General features: G+C 46.7%; 1 protein-coding gene across 1 annotated transcript in view; it reads right to left on the minus strand.

Moving 5' to 3' along the window:
- Positions 1-17,033, minus strand: part of CACNA1C (calcium voltage-gated channel subunit alpha1 C) — a 257,802-nt gene that overhangs the window by 62,901 nt on the left and 177,868 nt on the right. The window contains exons 27-28 of the mRNA XM_042991494.1: positions 15,336-15,494; positions 14,606-14,716 (exon numbers count right to left, since the gene is read on the minus strand). Of these exons, the coding sequence (XP_042847428.1) occupies positions 14,606-14,716; positions 15,336-15,494 (270 nt within the window). The remainder of the gene's footprint in view (positions 1-14,605; positions 14,717-15,335; positions 15,495-17,033) is intronic.

Consider the following 17,033-nt stretch of genomic DNA (forward strand, 5'->3'; position numbering starts at 1 on the left):
TGAAGACCCCAAATGATATAAATATGTATGTGTTTTAGACTTTGGAAAACACTGGGAGAGTCTCTCTAGGTGGAAATACCATCTCTTTGGGGAGAGATATTTCAGAAGGGAAGGAGAGGTGGGGTCGAGGAAGAAAAAGGAGAGAAACAGGAACCAGAGCAGAGTCCAGGAATATTCAGCATCTAGCCTAGAAAACGTGGTAACAAAACATTATTTGGGTGTGGGGGCAAGAGGAGAGATAGGAAGGGGAAGGCTCAGCATTCAGGAAAGGAAGAGGAGTTGGAGCCTTCTCATTCACCAGAGACCTGAAACAAAATGTGTGAGCCGGCCTGGTCTGCAACGCCTCTGAGAGAGGAGAAAAGGGAAGGAAGGCAGAGAGTAGGGCAAAGGCCAGGATAAACACACAGGTTAGTCACCTGGTGAGCACCAGGGGAAGGACTGACACCTAAAGGGACCCTGCCAACTACCCGGTTGGGCAACACTCATTACCCTTTCTCTAGGATTTCTTTGTGTACATGCAGACAGAGGGAAAACACACGCCAGCCCATTCCTCCTTGACCATGGCCTTCTCCCAACCTTTCATGGCTGGCTTCCATTGGTTGGACTCTCTTGAGATGAATGCCTCATGCCTCATCCTTGCCATCACCAGGCTGTGCTACTGAGGCTTTTCATTGACTCCTCTGTCCCTGGCAAGATACCTGGTAGGCCCAGTGCCAGGGCCTCCACTGGGGGCAGAGACCGACCTGCCTTATCGGTAAGGGCTCCCGTGGACTCTTCCCGAGAAGATTTACACACAGCTAGAATGCATGGGTGAGGGAGCATGTTTGGGGTGGGTGGGTGGCAGGATCCCTTTAAGAGACAGATTTTCACCCTGACTCGTCCATACACCCACCTTCCCACTCCTCTATCCCACAAGCCCATCAATTCTCTAAGCTGGACCATGAAGACAGTTTCAGACCCAGTTTTCAGGTCTCTGTTTCCTTGGTCCACCTCCCCTCTACCCTGCACCGCTCCCCCCCCCCCCCCCCCCCCCCGCCACAACAGTCCTTCCTCCCACCTGTTCCAACCCATCCCCAGAAACAAGGTGATCTCCTCCATTTAGACACCTGGCCAAATCCCTATGTGGGCAGGGCCTGGAGGAATATTTTTTCCCCTGCACACTCTGGAGTGTAAGAGCTTAGTATTCTCTCTCTCTCTCTCTCTCTCTCTCTCTCTCTCTCTCTCTCTCTCACACACACACACACACACACACACACACTGCTTAGCTCACCACCTTATTTGCTGGAAACCACAGGTAATACAGATTTTGCAGGTGTAATGGAAGAAGGAGGGTGGGAAAAATTGTAGACTTTTTCTCTTATCAAATCAGTTTAACCTGGAGCCAAGCTGTACCTGTGACTCCTTCCTTCCCTGGTGATGACGTCCCAAAGGGTAGGGTAGAAGTCAAGGTTAGGAAGAGGGTTTTCCTTGCTCTCCTTGAAATGGCAAACCAAACCTCTTAATGTCCAGCTCCTCAGAGACAAGCAGGGTTGATCACCCAGAAGGGATGGTGTTTGGGGCGCTAGAAGGCTTTCCCTTGGCTTCCTTAAATCCTGCAGATGTAGTGGGTTTTCCCCTTTCAAATCCCAGGTTTTGGGGATTAGTTTGGAAGATGGGCCTCTCCTCTGGCCTTCCTGGGGCTGGTCTCATGTGTATCCACTCAGGCTGCCAAGCGGCCACCCCTGTGATGTTGCTTATACTCTTGGCATCACCTGTTTTCCTGAGTGCTGCTGGACCCCTGCTCACCGGCTGAGGTGGACTGACAACATGTAGACCAACCTGATTCTAGCTTTAGCAAATCATTGTTGGAAAGGAAAAGTTGCTGCAAAACACCACATTGTGCATTTTGAGTACACAAGAATTGTGGATTTCCTTCCCTTTTGGATAATCTGTGCCCTAATTCACCTCCATCAGTGAAGTTTCCAAGTCGAAAGAGCGCATGGTCTCTGGAGGTAGGTTGTTGGCTCAAATTCTACTTCTGACACTTTACTAGTCGGGTAATCTTGAGCAGATAAATTTACCTCTCTGCGCCTCAGTTTCCCCATGTGTAAAATGGGAAAACTATAGGGTGATAGTGGGGATTAAGTGAGGCAATGCTTGTAAAGCATTTAGACCTGTGCCTGGCCTAAAGTAAGCTCTAAATGAACATGGATGACTGTCAGGATTAACTTGAGCTCATCTACCTCTCTCCTCGTTAAGCAGGATTCACAAGTTCACTTTTGTGTGTGGGACTGAGTAGAAGGGAAGGCAAAGCGCAGGTGTGTGGAAGAAGTGGGGAAGAAGTAGAAGGTTCTAGGATAGTGAGCTTACCTTTTGTCTGCATCTAGGGCCTTTTCTGCCCACTTTGAGTCATGAGTGAGTACTTTGACTGTCTTTTGAGACTCTTGAAAGAAATCTGGCTAGTACCATTTGGAGATTGATGACAGTTTGTGAGTTGTCATGGCTCAATTTTGTTCGAATCAAGGTCATGTAGACAGTTAACTGCCAGGTTCTTAGAAACCACTATCTGTGTTGGCGGAGACCCAGGCCCTTGTTCTTTTGCCTAGAAGGCTGGGAGGAGAGGATGGGCTGCCACGTGGGTCTGTTTTCTGCCTCTGATCCCGGAGAGCAGGGCTGCTACAGAGAGGTTATAGGCACGTGCGTTTGCCCTTGAATTCTAGATTCTTAGCTCCTTCCCTGCCCAGAGCCGAGGTCTCCTCTGTAATCTCAGAGGCAATAAAAGCTAACAGGTTGGTGGTGAGAAGGTATCACAAGAAAATCTGGGATTATGTTGTGTCTTCTTAGGGGTTTTGAGGTAATGATGATTTTGCTGCCATCATTTTTTCCCCCCCTCTTCTCTATTCCTACCTGCCCACCTTCAAATCTACTTCTGATGGTAAAACAAAGAAACACAGAGGAGGTGATGAGGAAACTTTCCTGGCCCTGATGCAGAAGCTGACCTGGACTTTCAGTCTGTCCGGGGGTGTTTACTTCCAGAGACACTAGAGCCCCAGAGAGTGTTGCCAGGCACAGTGTCCACATGGGAGACCTGAGCCGAGATTAGCAGTGGAGGTGCTGGAATTGAGACAGAGAAAGGCCAGGGAAGGAAGAGTGTCAGAGGGAGGGAGAGCCCAGCTGGCAGGAGGCGGAGATGGCAGAGAAGCAAAAGAACTGCAGGAATCAGGTGAGAAGCAAAAGGTGAGAAGGGCATGGATGGGGAAGGTCATGAAAGGCAGATGGCAGAGGCAGAGGGAAGGATGAAAAGAGGTGTGAGAGAGGAAAAGCCATACGGATAGTGGGAAGTGGGGAAGAAGGAGAGAGGAAAGGAGAAAGAGGGGGAGTGGAGGGGAGCGTGAGAGGTGGCAGGCAGGATGCACAGTGCCCAGAGGTGGACTGCGGTCTCTAGCAGCTCTGCATCTCAGGGGGGAAGCTGGGAGTCCACACAAAGCTGGAGGAGGGGGTCAGGCCACCTGCTGGAGGCAGGACCTAAAATGGAAGGGAGAGGCCAACCATGGTTCATCCTCCCCCAGGGGAAGGGGGTCCCTGAAAGAGAATGAGAGCCCCTGCTTGAGTGAGCAAGCATTTGAGAGAAGGTACATGAGGCAGGGAGCTGAGCAGAGGTGCTGGTGTGGTGGGGGGAGGTGCCCAGGTCCTTGGCAGCACTGGTCTCTCCTGGGTTTTGGGACATGGGACTGAGGCACGGGTGGGGGTGGGGGGAGAGCAAATGAGCCAGGGAGAGGCGCTGAATGCAGCTGGCAGCACCGCAGCCGTGGGGAGAGTCGATCTCACAGAGTATCAGGGAGCAAAATGGTAACTGACACCAAGCAGAGATAATATGAATTGTATTATGTTAGGATGTCATTTAGACATAACAGTAATCATGGAGATTAGTGGTGTCTAAAGGCGAAGTGGTAACTGGAGCACGCAGCTGCTCCAGGCACCTGGCAGCCTGGGAGGCAGTAAGGATTCTGCCTTCTTCTGTCAGCTCCTACCCTGTGGTGTGTTCATTCAGAGGCTCCTGGAGGCTCACACTGTACAGATAACTGGGGACAGTGGACACAAAGGGCAGGAGCCAGCAGGGGGCTGGGGTTGGGGACTGGGTCCTTGGCCCTGGGGAGAGGAGACCCGAGGTGGGTGGTGTGACAGGGCTGCCCTTGAAGTTGTTGGAGGAACTGGACACTTTGAACTGGAAATCTTCTCCATGTTTTTTTAAATTAAGTTTTTTTCATCCCCAGGAATGTTTCAAAGGCCTTCTTTCATTTATTTATCTTAGGAGCACACAATGAGCACTTACTAGGTGCCTTACTAGGTGCCACAAGATTGAATAGATCTGACACTTGCACTCTTCCCCCCGGGAGCAGATGAAAAACTGGAGGTTATTGACTAAGTTCCTTTTGGGGACCACAGAAAGCTCTTTCTGTGCCTCAGCACGCACCTGGGTGGGCTGCAGGATCCCAGTGGCTGCTTCCTGCTACTACTGAGCTGCTTTCTGCCCAGGTCTCCTCCAGGACCAGGGTGCTGGATGGATGTGTCCCCATGGCGGGGACAGGCCGGGCAGACACATTGCAATGTATGCAGGCAACCTGCAGTTCAAATAAACACCACAGACATGCTCCGAAGGACAAGGGAAGGCAGAGAACAGGCAGTGTTGGGAGTGGGTGAACGAGGAGACTGAACTCGGACCTTGACAGCCCTCTGTGGTCTGCCTGCCTTGAGTCCTCTCTCCAACCCAGCTGGGAAGACACTCCAAACCCAGATCGGACAGGTCTCCTCTGTGTCCTTCCTGGCCTAGTGGGCTGACCCTTGCTTAGTGAAGGGGTAGGGGTGACCAAAGCGCAATTGTGAGAGGCAGCACCTGTGCCCACTTTAGTGCATGAAACGTGAACTGAATGAGCTACTGCCCTGTTTCCAGAGATGAACCTTGAGTTGTGCAGGCAGGTTCCCATAGCCTCTGCCTCCTCCTCTGTCAAACAGGAGCAATCACTATGCAGCCCTCACAGGCTCTGTGAGGACAGCCTCAGTTCACACGAGACGTGTTCAGTGCCTACTGGTTGCAATGTTGCTGCGAGGACCTCTCTACTGCTGCGGTCTGAGCAGTCAGTAGGGTGGCCTTGCCCATGGCCTTCCTGCACTGCCCCCTCTCCTATAGTAGCATCTGGGAGCACCAGCAGAGCCTCAGACCTGGTGGGGCAAGTCTGAGGATCCCTCTTCCCCTCCCAGACTCAGGGTGTTCTGGTTTCTTTCTCAGTGGCAGGGCTGGAGAAGCGAACCACGGCGTACTTTCCACAGGGCTTCTTTACACAGTGTGAATAATTTCCCACATTAAATAATTAAATGTAATAGCTAATACCACCCTTCCCACACAAAGGCTTTATGCAAGTCATGTAATTATTTTTTATCATTCATAGTGACTTTTAAGCTCTCAAGCGCCAGGCAGGAAAGAAACCTGTCACAATGTTGCAACAATATGCAAATCCCCTGGTACTAGAGCCACGTTGGGGAGGCCCCTCCCTGACAAAGCCCATTTGTGGCTGTCTGCGTGCATTGTTTGGCATCAGGTACCCTGTGGACATCCCACAAATAAATAATAATCAGGCTGCTAAGAAACAGGCAGGAGCTACGCCCTACCCAGCGGGTACCTCTTGACTCTGCTGAAGTCTGCTGCCAGGGGCTCAGGGAGTTGTTACGTGGTTCCTCCTTGCTGCCTCCCTTCCTTCTCTTTCCGTTTCTACTCCTTTGAATGAGACTTACATATGTGGGGAGTTTCTGGGTTGAGGGGGTTCCCCTGCTGGTGGGAGACACTGGTTTCTTAATAATTTGGATAAACAGGTTTCAAATATTTCGAGAATTAAATAAGAGGCTGAATGAAGTCCTACCTTAGCCTAGGGCAGTAGTTCTCACTATGGGGTGTGCACTGTCCTCTAGGGTGTTTGGGAATCTGTGGGAGCACCCCTAAGATTCGGGGGGTGAAACTGGTATTTTGTAATGGGGGGGGGTAGACCAAGGATGCTAAATGTCCTGCTATGCATGGGACAGTTCTGCCTAATGAACTGTGGTGTGTCCTGTATGACTTTTGGGAGACATGTAGGGTGCCACATGCAAATAAGGACCGTCAGTTATAACTTATCTTAAGCTTTTATTCTAAGGTCTCATATCTCTGCTCTTTCCTTGACTTCTACTTTTTGTGTGGAATGAATGCTACTAAATACAGACTTTCCCCACTGCATTAAAATTCAGGGATTTTATATATATGTGTATATATATATGCATATAATATAAAATTTATGTACATAAATATTACATTACATTTAATATATAAATATTACCTTATGTGTATAGATGTGAATTTTGTGTACATAAAGATTTATGTTTCCTCTGATTTTTTTTTTTTCTTTAAGAAGAATTAAGGAGGTATCACAAAGTGTTACAAAAAGAGAACTTTGGTTCAAAAAGGATAGAAGACAGCTAATCTAAAAGGATGTCTAAGTTTCTATACAACTTTTAAAAGAAAATATTGCTTACTCTTGGAGCTTTTACAGTTGAATTTTCCAGGTTGGTGAGGGAATAGAAAGTCGTTCAGTCCAAGAGTCATTCATACTTCTATATCTACACTGAACCTTGGCCATTAACCAGCCACTGAGGACGCTGCATCTCAGGGTTTACCCATGGTGTTCCTCAGGTAAGCATTCCCCAAGTGCTTTCACAGGATACACAGGTGAGATCTCCCTTGGGTGGAACTGTCCCTCACACTGCGGGACATCCAACATTGTTGGCCCCACCCACTCAACCCTCAATGTCAGTTTCACCTCCTTGGATCAGTGTGGGGCCCTGCAGATTCCCAAAAGTGTGTTCTGTGGGACAGTTCTGGGAGATGTTAATTAGCATATCAAAAAACCCCAATGAAACAAAAGAAACAAACCAAAAAACAAGGATCCAGTCCCCTAAAAATGTTGCAAGTGTTGATTCTCATAGCCTTTCCTGGGGCTTTAACCTGGGGCAGTCTTGGAGCACATCCTGCATCACAGGCTCTGAGTCCTACACGAAGAAACCTGTCTCATTACACTGAAGACAGCAGTTCCCTAGTTTAGGTGGCGATGTTAGGTCCTGCCGAATGCCACTCCAGATGGCAGCTCTGTAGGTATTAGCAGCCACTCCTTTGGCTTTCCATCTCTGCTTCCCTCTCTAGCTAGTTCTTGGGAGTGACCTGGGGAGGGTGAGAGTTGAAGGGGGTTTCCTCATAGGGTGTTAGACCTGTCCTCGAGGGGTTGGGATCATCTCTGTGAGGAAGGACACAGGGTTCCTCAGTTTTCCCAGGGGATGCTGTCTGTGGAGGACAGTTTTGGTTTGCTCTTATTCAGGTGACATTTCCAGAGACTGACAAGTACCAGGTGCTACTGTGTTAGCATCTGGAGGGATATAAAGGTGGGCAAGAGGTAGTCCTGTGAAGACTATCCTGACCTTCCTTTGATTCCTCTGTCTCACCCTCACACCTCTTCACCATTGGGCAATGTCACAACTCTGACCACCTCTCTCTGTCCTCCACTGCTGTCACCTGTGCTTCCAGGAACAGACTCCTGCTTTCCCTCTTGGCACATAACAGTGCATTCTTCTTTAAGCAGTCAGCACGCTGACTCAAAAACATGAATCCAATTATATAATTCCTGCTAAGGCCCTGCTCCATGTGGTTTCTGAGGGCAGTCAGGGTAAATCCACACCCCTTACAGATTTTGAAGGGTCTATATCCTCTAACCTTTTCTCTTACTCACTGCTCTCAGTTCCTAAAACAAGTGGAGCTTATCCCTGCCTGCCTCAGGACTTTGCTCTCACCTCTCCCTCAAATGCTCTTCTGGCCTTTTCAACCTCTGGGCCTCAGTTTAATGGTACCTTCCTGACAACCTTATCTCAAACAGGTGTCTCTTGCCTCAGTCATGCTCACCCTGTGGTGGCCTATTTTGCCCAGCATAGCACTTGCCCTATTCCTTAATCTCTTTGTCTCTGCACTACACTGTGAGCCCTGTGAGATAGTACCATGTCTCAACATCATCACTGAGGTGCTCAATAACCATTTATAGAAAGAAAAGATGGAAAAATCAGTACTAGTAAGTAGAAATGACAGAGGGGCACATTTCAGTTCAATATAAAGAAGGATTCTCAACAGAGCTGCCTGTAGAAATAGGGGATCCCTTATGGCAGAAAGGAGGAATGTGTAGAGATTTCTGCATTGATGGAAGATTGATGATCTTAATGGTGTTTTCTTTTTTTTTTTTAACGTTTGTTTATTTTTGAGACAGAGAGAGACAGAGCATGAACGGGGGAGGGGCAGAGAGAGAGGGAGACACAGAATCGGAAGCAGGCTCCAGGCTCCGAGCTGTCAGCACAGAGCCCGATGCGGGGCTCGAACCCACGGACTGCGAGATCGTGACCTGAGTTGAAGTCGGACATTTAACCGACTGAGCCACCCAGGCGCCCCAATGGTGTTTTCTGATATTACCATTTGGATTCTCTTTTCCTTGTTCTCCAGTTTTGTAATTTGCATCCTGCATGCATGCATTAAACTTTCACTGAATGCCTCTCATGGGACACAGAATTGCATATGAAACAGTTCCTGCCTTCCAGGAATTGGGCAATCTAATTTTTGTCTTCACATCTTGAAAGTCTTCTCATGTCAAGTGCATGTGCATGTACGTGTGCATGTGTGTGTGCGCATACATTAATATGTAGGCTATTAGACATTGTCACCTATCAGGTGACTGTTCCCTCTCCTGAAAGTACCTGTCACTTCAGATTTGGAAGGGAAATCCAGGTGGTCCAGATAAATCCAGGGAAACAAGGGGCCAAGGACAGAATGAGGGAATGAGGGGTATAGGGAGAGAAGGGGCCTCAGAGGAGGTGGAAGGAGTGGGAATGGAGTGACTATATCAGTTTACATAGACTTGTTACTTGAGAGTGGCTTGCTTTCATTCTGTCTCTGATTTGCTTATAAGGAAGAACATGAACATTTGCTGAGGACCCACTAGGTACAGAGCGACATCTCAGTTTGTTCATGTTTATTGTCTCAATTAGGGTGTAGTGGTTAGGGCTTGGCTTTTGAATCACCTAAACCTGCGTTAAAATCCCCCCAAAACCAACAGCAAAAAACTAGCTCTGCCATCTTGGACACATTACTTAGCTTTTCTCTGACCTTCAGTTTCCTAAATACCATCATACTAGTCTCACAGATTGATTGGGATAGTGAATGGAGAATATCTAATGCAATGTTCTTCAGACACTTAATATATATTACTTCCTTCCTTCCTTGTTCCTGAATGTTACTTAATTTAACATATTGGAATTGGTACACAATGGGTTCATGTGTTTATTCACTGCTTCTTAAGTAGAAAAAGGAGTACCAGGCTGGATAGGTTTTCCGGGGATGAATGAGATAATGAAATGGGGACTCTGCAAGACCAAAGAGTGAGCCAAAGTCAGGGAGGTCTATTCTTAAAAAGGCGAAGTGAGCAAGGCTATGCTCACCAACCTGCCTGTCATCACTGTTGTGTCCCTGGAACCAAGCACACTGCTGTGTCGGTGCTCAATACAGTATTTGTTGAGTTGTTGGTGAACTTTAGCCTATTTGGGAAACCTGGTCTGAAGTCTAATGGACTGGGAAAAAGAGTAGCTGGTGCCCCAGGGATCACCAGGGACACACCTTATATTCAGTCCACAATAGCAAGACTAATTCCAGACCACACTCTTCCCACCTTCCTTAGGGTCTTCCTTAGCTCAGGAACCTGGTGGGACAGGACCCACAGGGAAGGAGGCTCAGCACTTGCAGCTGACAAGGACTGGGGAAGTCCAGGGATGAACTGGCCGAGTCAGGAGAAAATCCACACTGTGGGATCCTTGAGCAAGAGACTGCTGTCTTACCCTGTCAAGAGGGCTCCCACCGTTATGAGTCAATTTCTGGTAGAAAATTAACAGCTGGAGAACAAGCGGGGAGGGTGAGGTAAACCATCTGGCTTTGTGAAGCCAGAGCAGCTGGGCTGAAGAAACTAAGACAGACAGAAGACAGCAGAAGCTGGGAATATTATGGGTAAGAAGCGGTGTCTGGAGCTCTGCTGCCCAATATAGCAGCTGCCGGCCACATTTGGCTATGTAATTTTAAATTAATTATAATAAATATATTTGAAAAACCCATCCTCTGCTGTACTAGCCACATTTCAAACATGCAATAGCCACAGAAGGCTATATTACTGACAGTGCATATGGAACATTGCAGAAAGTTCTATTAGATAGAGCTGGTCCAGAGGCCTCACTTCATCCCTTAGATTTGAAATGCCTTTGGACCCTAATTCGTTCTACAACAGGAAAGTCCTGAGGCTTCAGCTGCTCTTATTCAAGAAAGCTGGGGTACCAGGAGGGTCAATGAGGGATTTTCCTTTGGTTCTTTTGACCTCTCTGGACCATTCTCAGGCTAGGAAAGAGCTGAAAGGGGAGGCCAAGGTTTTGATCACAGGATGCTGCCAGGGTCAAATGCCCTTTAGCATCCTCCCCTGGGGGAGATACTGAGTGGGCAGCAGCCAAGGGGAAGGTGATACATCTCAGCAACAGCAGATATGCTTCTTCATCCCTCCATGACCCATGTGAAAGTTTACAGAGAGCAGAGGAGTTAGGAGCCTTTTACTGCGGGGATTCCTACCTTTCTGGGCAACTGACTTCTGCTGAGGAGGACAAGCCTGGAGCCTCTCCTTCTCTCCCCACCTCCTCATTGTGCTTGCTGAGTCATTGTCAACAGTAAATCCCAGGCAGCCATGTGACATCATCACCCCTTCTGGTACTAAAACCTGTAGCTAACAGTGGAGTATCTGTGACCAGGTTTTTGCCTCTCCCTCCACGGTGATGTCAGAGCTGCCCAAATGGGCTAAAGTCTTGGAACAACCCAGGATCATTCTATCAGCCACCAGGTGGCTGGTGGCTCCCCTTTCACCTGACATTCTCACCTTGGGTAAAGTCCAATCTGAAGTTTTCAATGGGATTGTACTGAATCTATGGGTCAGTTTGAAGAGAAATGACATGTTTATAATATTGAGTTTTTCAACTCATGGACATGATATTTCTCAACTTACTTAGTTGTCTTTAGTTCCTTTCTATGAAATTTTAGTTTTCTCTGTAGAGATCTTAGACATTTTTGGTTAGATTTATTCCTAGGCATTAGATATTTTTCAGCGCTTATTATAAAGTGTATCTTAAAATTTTTTCTGTCTTTGCTGATGCATTTCAATTCATTATAGAACAGTGCAGTTATTTAGTTACCTTCAGAAAATTTTAACCAAGACTTTTCCATGCTGACCAACTTGGTCCTGCACAATCAGGTAGGACCCAGGTACCATTCAATGTCTCCAAGTATCTCCTACTCTAGGGAAGGGATCTCCTTTGGCTTGCTATTAGGTGTAGAATCAATACTACTATTACCTACTGCATTCTCTTCAGACATCACCACAGATCTCTGAGGTGGGGGACTGATTGCTCTAAACTGGTTTATATTCACCCATAGTTTTTGGTGTGTTTCGAATAGAGTGTCAACTTAAGGAGTGGGGCAGTTGGATTTAGGGCAGGGATTTACTTGAGTAAATTCAGTTTCCATAGTGTGGTGAGGAGAACAGAAATCAAGAACTTGGCAACATCAATCACCATGAAGACAATGAAAGAACAAAGTAAGAGAACAAAGTGATCAGCCAACTCTCTGACCAACCAACCAATCACAGACACTGAAAGAATAGAGAAGAAAAGTCAAGCACTGGGAACTTCAGGTAACTTCTCCCTGGTTACAATTGATGCCAGTCTTCTACACCCTTGCTACCTAACTGATCTTTCACACCCAATGCTTATAAGTGCAGACTCATTCATATCATAGATAAATAATAATTATAGTGAAATAAAAGGTGCTGAAGAGAATCTCAGTTAATGGTGAGATATGAAAGCTGTTCTGTATTTCAGGTCACTGTATACACCACTGGTTCTTGGCTTATAACACCAGGGCTTCAAGTTGTTTCTGGTTTGATTTTATGCCAATTTTGGAGGATGCTTTTCTTGGAGTCTATTCCCTAAATGAAGAACATAGCTTAATGAGAAACTAGGACACCCTGTTCTCTTCAAGTCTCCTTCCAACTGGTCAACCTTCCTTGCTTGGCCAGCCAGGTCCAGTGACCCTTACCCCTCTTATTATCAGAAGTACCTTTTGAGGTATTCACAGAAAATATCCATTTTTCTCTCAATTTACACCACAGTTTGACCCTGGCATGTGTGAAATGCAGTTGACCCCAGGATAGCTCTCTTATTTCTTTGGGAAAAGTTTCTCTTAATTTATTCCATCTTCTCACAATAGAAAACTAGGGATTGAGACAACTAGGAGTCACTCTATGGTTTAGACCACCTCAGCTAGCTACTTCCTAGAAAATGGCTTACTCCTTGATCTGCAGGATTTAGGTAAGGGTGTCTTTCAGGCATAAGCCCCTGCAGGGATCAATTTCATTTTCTTCTTAGGGCAGTTTGCTTAATACATCTTCTGTACTTATGAGGTATAATTCAGAAAGTCCGATGCAGGGTTCTGAAGACTACATCAGACACCATCAGAGACACATCTGAGTCAACTGTGGAATGACTCAAGGCTTTGAAATATTTAAACCATATGTCTCATGAAACTAGGTGAAAACGATGCCAGTTTCTCTACTAGAGGCTGTCATCTGAGACTGAAGCTCAACTTGGCAATAATCCTGTATTCCCAGCCTCACTGGTCACGTTGCTGTGGGCTGTGAACCTGTCAGTACTGCTGAGCCACATGACTTGGAATAGGACCACAGGTAAGCAGAGGTACTGTGGGCCCCATGGAAGGTGGCCAGGGACATTTAGTGGTCTTTTCTAGGCCAGGACAATATTTATGCCCCTGAATAAGACTGGGTTTGGAAGGGAAAGTGAAAAGAGTATATTTTGTGCACTGGAGGAGGTAGGAAAACACCATTATTTTCACCAAATGACATTTATTAAGAGTCTTATCCTCTGAAAATTAGCCAAGATTCACAGGCATTCTTTGAGAGAAGGAGTAAGTATTACAAGAATATTGTCTGTCTTATCTTTGAAGTCTCTCAAAGGTTGTTTCCCTCTTTCTGAGAAGTACCCAGCAGAACACCTGACATGGAAGGTGCTTGCTAACAGCTTGGCACAGTGGAAATGACATCGACTATAAAGTCAGAAGCACCAGATTCTATTCCCAGTTCTGCCACTTAATAATGGTGTAATTAATATTAAACTTAATTGCTCTGAGCTTCATTTCCCTCTTTCCTAAAATGAGGATGCTAATACCTTTCTTATGATGGTGTTTTGAAGATTATATGCAATTAGATATGTGTAGCACATGGCAGGTTATTCAGAAATGTTAGTTGAATTTTAATTCAAAGAAGATGACATCATGGTAAATGAATACAGATCCAATAGCCAAGGAGCACCCCCTCTGTCCCAATTAATCCCAGGACAAGTAAAAATTTGAATAAAAATGGAACATATGGTCAAGGGCTCTTCCTTTTTGTCTCTTTTTGATGTGTTGTATCTGTAAAAACTAGTAAAGGAGGGGGAGAGAAGGCTCAAAAAGCTGGAGAGGTTTCCTCAAGTCTGGAGCCACATGATTCTCTTAAAACCAACTCTTTCCTTCTTATTGCTTTCTAAAAGGGGTTGTGGTAGCCAGAGAAGCCACTGAGTTGCTGCTATACCCTCCCTCACGAGTAGCTGCCCATGTTGTGAATCCCAAGCCAGGGGATGCCAGTGATTCTGACCTGTCTTCAGGGGTGGAAGATGGTGGGCGATATTCAAGTCAGTTTACTCCTCCATTATCCAGGAGAAGGGAGTGGGGCTGGTTAGGGGGGCACAGAGAATCCAAGATGACAGGCAATCCAACCTTCCCTACCCTGCCTCATTCAGCCAATAGTTCTAATCTTTCTTCCAGGCTTTGTTTCTAGAAGTTGCTTATAATGTCTGCTTATAAGACATTTGCCCTTTTTGTACTGGAAAGTGCAAGGGAACAATGATGTAGCCTCTGAGGAGGGGAACAGGAGGTCCCCATAGGCTGGAATGCTGAGCCCTGAGCAAATGAAGCCCTGGCTGAGCTTGAGGGTGGTCTGTGCAGCTGATAAAGTGAGAGAAGAGTAGAACAGCAGCCTGAGTGAATCTGGGGGGCTGGTTGTGAAGAGGTTTGGTTTGCCAGTTGGTGGGAATAGCTTCTTCTAGATTATGTGTTGGGGGGTGAGGGTGGAGACAGGGTAGGAAAGGGGAGAAGGACCATCATCTGCCTCCTTGGAAGAAGAGGCTTGGCTCAGGGAGGAATCTGTTTCCTGTATATCCCAGCCGTGGACTAGAGTAGAGACTTTATCTCAAGGGGTTGTCCTGGTCCAACTCCTGGTAGATTTAGGAGGTATAACATTTGTCTTCCAAGAACATGGGGTCTTTCACTGATTAGTTTTGCCCCTCACTCTCCTTCTTTCAATACTGGCACTCCTTCCTCCCCTTCTTCTCCATCTCTCTAGTCCCTGCAGATCAGACACCTTTTTCAGAGGCCTACCTTGGGTTTGAAGGCAATGAGCTTCAGAATCATCTCCACAGTGAAGAGGCCAGTGAAGAGCATGTTGAGGATGTTCATGGCGATTTTGAATAGGCAGCTCTGGCCATAGTGCTGAGGGGAGGGGAAAGATTGTGAAAATGAGGCGGGAACATCCCTACTCCTCACTACCCTCCTCTCAACAGAGATCTTCTTTGAACTAAAACCTGGAAGGCCATTCACATCTCAATGGGCAGTAAGATGGACTCAGGAAAACCTGCAAATTCTTCCCTTCTCTGCTAGCTCTGAAAATGCAGGTTGGCAGAATTCTGTGTTCCTGCTTTGATTGGTTATGACAACTTTATGGAGACTTCTGGCTTTCAGGAGAGCTCAAGCACAAGTTGACTTCCCTGAAGACAGGTGGATATAGAACCAACCTCTACACCCATGCCTCACTGACAATAATGAGCTCTTCAAGCTCCCCCTCTGTTCTCCATTTCCTTCACTGTAAATGTTTTCTTAACCCAGGCTCCTATGGATTCTTTCATAAGATGCCAGAGAGGAGCTCATCCTTGAAAGGGACATTTATCTTTCTCTATCTGGGAAAAGAAGACAGTTCTGCTCTTTCTGCTTCCTTGGTCAATATGAAGGTGACACGCTAGAGACAGCCAGGCAGGTATTCTACACTTCATATCCTCCCCTAGCATTCTCCCTCCTGCAGGCATCACCTATCCAGGGCCCCCCTTGCACTGACCTGCATTGCCAAGCAGATGGTGTTGAGCAGGATGAGGACGAACATCAGGTATTCAAAGTAGGTGGAGTTGACCACGTACCACACTTTGTACTGGTGCTGGTTTTTGGGGATGTACCTCCGCAGGGGCCGGGCCTTGAGGGCATATTCCACACACTGTCGCTGGGAGGGAGGCAGCGGGAGGGTTGGGGTGGGAATGGAGAGAGGGGGTTAGTAACCTGGATGATGTGGGTGGGGATGGCAGAGGAGGGGGGATGTGGATGAAATTATACACCTTGGGAGTCAGAGGAATAATCTACTGCTCTACCTCATTTATAGGTTTGAGAGACTATTTGGACTTTAAAAAAATTTTTCTGTAACTCCCTAAATGAAGGAAAGAATTTCCTCTAGTCAATCTCCTTACCAAGATTTAGTCATGGAGTTTGTGTCTCATTTTCTCAACTTGGTAATGTCTGGTATGCTGCCAACACTTAGTTGGCATTTGATAAATACTGAATGACAGTTCCTCTTCCCATTGGTTATTTCCTATACCACAGATGCTCCTTGGGGCACTTCCCTCCTCAACTTTTCCTCCTATCCTAAGTCAATCTTCCTTATTTACCCATGTACACAAGATCTGAAGATAGTTCATGGATAGGGGAGGAGATCTTAGGCTGACGACATTCCTGAGACTCCACAACAGATCTAGTTCATTTCTCTGCACTGTGCCCAGATTCCTATGTCAGGAACTGGCAAGTCATTCCAGCCTCTTCCTTTACTCTCAGCCTCCACACCCAATCTCTAAGCCTGACCAATTTTATTTCCTCTTATTTTCTCCACCTCCACTATCATTATTAACCTGATAGTAGATGAGGGTCTAATCATCTCTCATCTATATTTTCTAATTGGTCTCCTTCTTTCCTGTCTTTCTTCCAATCCAGAGGTCATAGAACAGCCAGAATGACGAGTCTAAACTCAAGATGTTGACATCAAAGTCCATGAGAGGTCCAGCTGGTCTAACTGGTGTAGAGCTGAGTGTCTTGTGCTATGTGCTTTCCCATATGAGACCTTAAGTTACTCACACACAGGGATATAACTCCTCCTTACTCTCCCCATTGAGGAGTCTAGCTGGGGAACTGACCTCAGTGACAACATGTTGCAGCCCACTGTAACAGCTTCATTCTTCACTGATGGAGTTGCCAACTTTCTCAGAGGCCACAGAATACCTTACTGTCCTGGCATTATCACATTATTCCTACTGAAGCCTCTTTCTTGCCCCCACCTCATGCACAGGCCTCTGTGTTTTACTTAAACCATTTAAGAGTTTTCTAAGGCCCTTCTCTTCCTCACCCCTGAAATCCTCACTGCCTCATTGTTCTAGTTTCTTTCTTCATTTTCAGTGTGCCAACCCATGTGGGCACTTATTAACTTGTTAACTTCTAAGAGATAGGGTGTGAGGTTTTTTCTCACAGCATCTATCATGGAGTCTCCTTAAGTAGGTGCTTAACAAATATTTGTTGGCTGAATGCCAGATTCAGGATTTGCAGAGATTTGCATTTCTTTTGTCCAGGGCCTTCCAGAAGACTGACAGCCCTATTCCCTTGTTGAGGAGCAGACAGATGATCTTAGCATCTGCATAGATCTCTCTTCTGACCTCAGCCTCTCTTCTGGGTTGGCCACAGGCTGCCAACTGCTGTTATTCCTCGCATGCTCCCCACCCGG

Source organism: Panthera tigris, chromosome B4 (assembly GCF_018350195.1).
Source record: "Panthera tigris isolate Pti1 chromosome B4, P.tigris_Pti1_mat1.1, whole genome shotgun sequence".
Classification (NCBI taxonomy): domain Eukaryota; kingdom Metazoa; phylum Chordata; class Mammalia; order Carnivora; family Felidae; genus Panthera; species Panthera tigris.